The 7,048-nt window shown below is 52.9% G+C and overlaps 1 protein-coding gene across 1 annotated transcript; it reads right to left on the minus strand.

Annotated features, from left to right (window-relative positions):
• Positions 1-266: 266 nt before the first annotated feature.
• Positions 267-6,519, minus strand: GIMAP6 (GTPase, IMAP family member 6). The gene is made up of 3 exons (XM_055589603.1): positions 6,341-6,519; positions 4,804-4,888; positions 267-2,489 (listed from the first exon to the last, which is right to left on the minus strand). The coding sequence occupies exons 1-3, from the start codon at positions 6,500-6,502 to the stop codon at positions 1,729-1,731; spliced, it is 1,008 nt and encodes a 335-aa protein (XP_055445578.1). The 5' UTR covers positions 6,503-6,519; the 3' UTR covers positions 267-1,728.
• Positions 6,520-7,048: the final 529 nt, after the last annotated feature.

The raw sequence follows: 7,048 nt of genomic DNA on the forward strand, positions 1-7,048 counted from the left end.
TTTAGCACATCACATACTTATACTACAATATTATTGTCTACATTCAATCTACTGTACTATAGACCTCTATGGCTTTTTAGTGCTTGTGACAAGTTTGTGCCTGGAACACCATCAATCTTATCCCCTGTGCCCCCACGTCTTGGTAACCACCATTCTCTTCCTTTTTTAAACAGGTTTGACTTTTTAGATTCCACATATTACACAGTACTTGTCCTTCTCTAACTTATCTTCCTTCCAATTCTCCCAAATTCAATACATAAACATAAGACAACTCCAACTGGAATAACAACAATGTACTTTTTAGAAAATTCAACAAGTAATTTTAATTTTCACACAGAAGAAGAAATGCCTGAAAATTACAAAAGAAATACAAAAATGGTGACTGAGGAGGAAATCGGAAGTGGAGGGGGAGAGTTCACATTACAATCAAAGCCACAGGAATCAAGTCAATATTTTATTCATATAGGAGTTGAGAAGATGGAAGACAAGAAGAGATGCAAAAATTCTCACAGAAATCATAGGGAATATGAAAATTTACCATATGATAACTCCTGTTTCAGTTCAGCAGGAGATGATCACCTACTTAGTAAATGGTCTGGCACAAAGGCTATCTTAAGCATACTCTGATGTGTCTCTGTTCTGACTCTAGACCCTTTTAGCTAAAGACCTGCTCCAGCTTTCACATGGGTCCTCTGGGTGAGGACGAGATGGACACCCCAAGTTGCAGGACTCTCCGAGGCCCATAGGCTGCTCCTGAGGACATTCACATGGTCTCCTGCTTCTTTCTTTGCAGCTTCCCTTTCTTCCTTCCTCCCTCCATTCTACACCCCCAAACACCTGGCTGGGGAATCCGCCTACAAGCCCAGATGAACCTTGCTTTCTCCCCTCTCTCAATGGAGAAGGGAAGGGGTTGCTGGTCAGGCAGAGGCTGGGCTGGAAGTCTCCTCTGCTCTCCATGTGGGAGGGTGGGCATCAGAGGGGCGATATCAGGTATATGACCTCCCTTGTCCAAGCCTCCCTGGAAAGAGCTCCTCCGCTGCCCAAGTCCACTTGGACCTCCAGGGGGACGCGTGTCCTGCAGCCAGGTCTAGGCCCCATTCCCTGAGCAGATCTCGCCCCTGGATACCCCTGCCCTGCTTTGCTCCTTCCCATGGGGTCCCTTTGCTGCAGGTGGTGGCCTCTTTCAAGAGCGAATCAAGAGCAGCTCCTTGTGGCCCTCCCCCATTTCTAGTTGCCTTCTCCTCCCCAGCCCAGAGCCTGTCCTGCCCCACTGGCACAGGCCTTTAAAAGCCATCGTGCCTGCCCTCTTAACAGGCAAAGACAGCCCAAGAGATGCAGAGTTGCCCAGTCCACGTTCCACACTGATCTGCTGCATCGAGTTTTAAGCCAAGACTCCAGTGGCCCGAATGCTGCCAGGGTTCCATGGCAGAAGGGAGCACAGGCCTGCCTCAGGAGGCTTGGCTTATCTCAGAGTTCTGTTGCAGAGAGGGAATGCCAGAGACACATGAGGAATGGCTGGGGGTGCAGAGCAGGAGGGCCCCTGTGTTCTGGAAGGTATGATGAAGGACCTGAGAACTCAGGAGCCCACTCACCTCCTCTCGCCTGACCAGAGGCTGCCCTGGAGACAGGAGGGGCCAGGGACCCCTGGGATGGAGCGGGCAAGTGAGGGGCCTGGGAGCCGGACTCCGGGCCAAGGGAGGCAGGCAAGAAGCCATGGAGGCCTGCGCCTCAGATGGGTGCGCTGAGCGGGAGCTGGCGTCCAGCTTGCTCGGGCTCCTTCAGGATGCGGTGCAGGCCCCACAGCCAGGCCTGGTCCCTGTGCCCCTCCTTGGCGCCCAGCCACCAGAGGCCCCAGCTCTCACGGGGCGCAGCGCGGGGCTGAGGGGCGGCCGGGGGGCTGAAGGCGGGGACCCCTTTGAAGTGCTGCATGAGCTCCCTCAGCTGGGCCTCCTGCTCGGCTCCGTCCCCCTTGTTGTTGAAGCCGCAGTGTCGGCTTAAGCAGTCCTTATGCAGCTTGGCCAGCGCCTGGTTGTCGGTCTTCTCCAGGTACGTCTCCAGCGAGCCGCCGTCCAGGTCTTCTTTCCGCGTGAACACCAGGACGGTGCGGGCCAGGATGCCCTTCCCGAACACCTCCTCGAGGCGCCTGGCCACCTGCTGGTCCTCCTCGGTGAAGCGGCCGAGCTGTGTCACCAGGAGCACCGCGTACGGCTCCGGCGGAGAGCCGGCGCCTGCCTCGCCGACGCCCTGAGCGGTCGCCCGCCCCGCAGCCCAGGGGGACAGGATGTCGGGGGTGTCGATGACCTGCAGCTCCCTTCCCTCCCACGCGCGGCGCCCCTGCTGGAAGGCCTGGGTCACCGGGCGAGCGCTGAGCTTGGACTCGAACACTCTCCTCCCGAGGATGCTGTTTCCCGTGGCGCTTTTCCCGCTCCCGGATTTTCCCACCAGGATGAGCCTCAGCGTCTGTGGGGTCCCTTCATCACCCCACCGCCCTGGAAGCATCGAGAGAAGGTGGGGGACCACGGTTAGAGTGCGTCCCCTGCTTCAGCCTCCCCGGGGGCAGATGGTCCTAGTGGGGGCTGGACAAAGGAAGACCAGTGTCTGCATCCGAGATGTGCCCTAGGTTCACATCCTTTCCTTCCTTTTCTTTTTTCTGAATTTTGTTAGGGGAAAATAAGGTAGAAAATACATAATATAAAATGTACTGTTTGAACCACGTTTAGGTGTAGCCTTCCATACATTCACATTGCTGGGCAGTCATCACTTGAGCATCTCAAGAACTTTCTGTCTTCCCGAATGACACCCTGTCCCCATTAAACACTCACTCCCCATCCTTCCTCCCCACCACCTGACGTCCACTGCTCTTTCTGTCTCATGTGTTTGACTGTTCTAAGGACCTCACATTGCTGTAATCAGGCAATTTTTGCCCTACTGTGTCTGGCTTATTCACTTTGCATAATGTGTGCAAGCTTCATTCATGTTGGAGCAAGTGTCAGAATTGCCTTCCTTTTTGGGGCTGAATAATATTCCACTGTAGGTGGAGGTGTACATATGAATCCATATTCAGATATATATGGAGTTCAGGGGTTGTTTCCACTTTTTGCTATTGTGAATAATGCAGCTATGCACCTCAGTGTACATATATTCAATATCTGTTTCAACTCTATGGGGTATATTCCCCAGAAGTGGAATTGTGGGATCATATGGTAGAATGCCACGTTTTATGCTTCTGTTTTGAAACTCCTTCTCGAGCCACCTATTCCCACCAGGTGGGATCATCCCCTCATGAACTGGGAGCCTGAGCTTCCTTGAGGACCTCTGGCTGGAGACCCTTTCCAGGAAGAGAGTGAAGTTGGAAGCACACAGCCTCTGTGTCTGTCCTCTGCCTGCCATGATGGAACACGCCACATCACCTTCACTTTTCCCATCAAGGAGTGTTGTGAGGGTGGGGTCCTTTCCGCCAGACCTCCAGCTCCACAGCACAGCTCACACTGGGGTCACAGTCCTAAGCTGCACCCTTGAATTTTGGGCTGGACACCCTCACCCAGGAGAATATCAGAACCATCAGCTGTGAGTAGATGTCTCATGCCCATCTAATACTGAGGACCCCACGTCCAGATTTTAGAAATAACCGTGGCTGGAGGGCACGAAGGGAATTCCCTTCTTCTGGCCTTGCAGGTACCAGGACCCACAGCACATAGAGAAGCACCAAACCCTAGCTGATTTCCAGCCTGTTCCCAGGGAAGACACTGCTGTGTCTCAGTGCAGAGCCCTCAGCCCCTTGAGGCCAGGACTGGGACCGTCTTCTTCCAGCTCTCCCCAGTAGGGGTGTGTTTCTCCTGCCTTTCTGCCTTAGTGGGCTGACCCACCCACCAACTCCAATTGTAAGATATTGCCTCCCTCCAGCTTCTGCAGGTGACCTGAGTGAATGACTGGGAGTTCCACAGAAGCAGGGAAGGGCAATGTCCATCTGTACTCAAATGCAAAGCTAGAGGAAGACAGTGGTCTCCCATCTGGGCAAGTCTGGAGACACTCATGTCACACCTTTGGACTTAAAAGCGAAATACATTGAGCGCAGAAGGGAATTTTAAAGTAATATTAACCCCAATTGCCACAAAAAGGGTAAATCGGGTGTGAACACAGGGATTATCACTTTCCTATGCAGCTTAATATTATGGGTTTCTCCCAATGGCTCAGGCCACTGAAGTTCGTCTAATAAAAACATAGGTGCATGGAACTGCATAATAAACTGCCAATCAATTCCTTTATCCAGGAAAGTGATGGATTTCCAGCATTCCTAAATTCCTAAGTTCTGTCTCTCCAGGTTAGATGGAAAGTTGAGCCCATGAAAGTGAAGCCCCTGACCCTGATGAAACAGCTTTTGTGGGGAGGGAGCCCCTTGGGAAGACAGAGCCCAGACCTGTGGGCCCTTGATTGCATCCTATGTGTTCACTAGTGCTTTGCAGCCCCCGTGGTCCTGAGAGTCTCACAGCAGAGCCAGCACGACACCCACCAGGGGCCTGGGCCGAGCCGTCTGTCACACCCACGAACACATCCTTCCTGACACTCAGAGAAAGGGCAGTGGCTGTGGTCTGTTGCCCCCTTTGACCCACGGCACCATCAGGGGCCCTTCCCTTCTGTCTGGCTGGGGTGAAGGGAGGCCCAACCCAAACGCCCAGTGATGGCCACCCCAGTGGGCGAATCTCTGACAGGGGGGACTCCCGCTGCCCCTCCCAGCACACCACCTGCCCCTCAGGCCCCAGCCCCGCCTCTCTCAAGTTCATGTCTGCTAGAAAGTTGTTTTACCTCCTGACCCGTCTGGAGAAGGATCCTGAGATGCGCCTTCTTCAGGTTCATCTGAGAGAAGGATTTCGAATTCTTCTTCCTCAATCTAGAAAAAAACCATAATGTGTCTTACTGATGTTTCCTCCGAGCTTTCAGGGGCTCCTGACTTTTGTCATTCTCTTGCCCATGGAAGCTGTTTGCATCGGTTTGTTGGCATGGGACTGCATAAGAGGGTGTCTGAGATACCCACTACCTCCTTTAGGGACACTGTTTCCCCTTTCCTTCCCCTGAACGTGGTCTCCACTTGGGGAGTGGGGGAGATTCTGTGATGGGGAGAAATGACCAGAGATGCGTCCTGACAGACACTGTCCTGGGAGCAGTGGCCAGGGTGCTGGGTGGATGTGAACAGGACGTTGCTGGAGGGGCTGGTGAGGGGCTCATGGGGCCAGAACGATCTGTGGGAGGAGCCTGGCAGTGAGGGCCACAGAGGCCGAGAGCTAGGTGGTGAGGAAGGCGGCAGACATGCACAGGCTCCCTCTCCACGTGGAGTCCAGTCCTGCCGGGAGCCCCGGGTCCTCAGCGCTTAGCTCCAGGGCACCAACTTGGGTGGTCACGCTGCCGGGGCCTCCATGTCCCCAGAGATGTGGATGCTGAGTCCAAACTACACATTCCTGAGATCTTGTCCCACTGGAAGATTCGAGGACATTTTACTATGTTTTCTAGAGCAATTCCCAGTCCTCTTTGCCAAGGAGGGCATTGTCACCCACCAGGAACTCCTGTCATCCACTCTCAAGCCCAGAGAGCTGTCTGCCCAGCCCCCGGCTGCCTCACCCCAGACCCTGCCTGACGGGGCATCACCACACGTGCACCACGTGCCATTGTTTGTCTCCAACATGGAGCAGATCTGTCACCTTGTGAGGTTTCTCAGGAGAAAAGTGAGACTCACAGAGCGTCCTACCCAAGGATAAGCGGGGAGCGCCAGGCAGAGCCCAAAGGCAGCAAGGTCCTCCTGATTCCCCTGGCTCCTCCCATTGCTCCTGAAACAGGCACACACACACAGACACTCTCACAAACACACACTCACAAACATACAAACAAAAGATACACACAAACACAACACATACACTACTTACACACATACACGTACAAAAGTACAAACATAGCACACACGTACGACACACGTGAACACGCATTTACTCACAAACATATGAACATACGTACACAGCACACAAACACAAACATAAGACACAGAGACCACTCACACACATATATTCACAACAACCAATAGATAGAAACACAACACACACCATTCACACATATGCTCACAAACATACAAACACACATATCAACATACATACAAACATAACACACATGGAAAACACACATATATTCATCTATCACAAATAGACACACTCAAGACACAGATACACACCAACATAACACACACACATATACACACAAACACACTATGCACAGCACCCCCACAACACACTCTCAAGCACAATACACACACACAGACTCACACACACAGGCACTGTCACCACGGCCTTGGACTTACCGCCCTGCTGTCCGTGGGACAGGAGGAATGCCTGTGTCTTGCTTCTCCTGGGGCCGTGTGCTCTCCTGAACTCTCTGTTTCTCCTTTAAGAGCTAACACACTGCAGGCCGAATGGAGGAGATCAGTGACAGTGCCCCAGACGTACACACACATAGAGGACATGGGGGATATTTTTTCAGTAATACGTGATCCGGACGCTCAGCTCAAGAACTGTGCTTGAGAGTGCAGCCTTCAGCCCTGAGAAGAAAGAAGAGGAAGTGGGCGGAGCCCCCCAGCAAGGCTCCCTATTCAGAAAGCTCTGCAGGCTGCACTTGTCTGCAGCCCTGGTGGCACCCCCCTCCAGTATTCTCACCTGGAAAACCCCATGGACAGAGGAGCCTGGCAGGCTGCAGTCCATGGGGTCACAGAGAGTGGGACACGATTGAGTGACTTCACTGGTAACATCAGCAGGGGAAACAGGAACACGAGTGTTGTTATTACTCTTATCCTGCGTTAGGACAACTGGCTCAAAGGCTTAAACCAAAGCAGCAGATCTTTCCGAAAACGTGCTGCCAGCAGAGTGATTTTTTTACTGATTTCCTCCCTTTTTGAGAATTCCCCTTCCTGCAGACATCCTCTGTCTTCTCCATCATGACATACTCCCTGACTCTCTTCCTCCCCCAGCTCCTCCTTCAGCCACTCCATTGGCTCCAGGGTCGCCAGTTTGCT

The sequence above is a fragment of the Bubalus kerabau genome, chromosome 8, assembly GCF_029407905.1.
Source record: "Bubalus kerabau isolate K-KA32 ecotype Philippines breed swamp buffalo chromosome 8, PCC_UOA_SB_1v2, whole genome shotgun sequence".
NCBI lineage: Eukaryota > Metazoa > Chordata > Mammalia > Artiodactyla > Bovidae > Bubalus > Bubalus kerabau.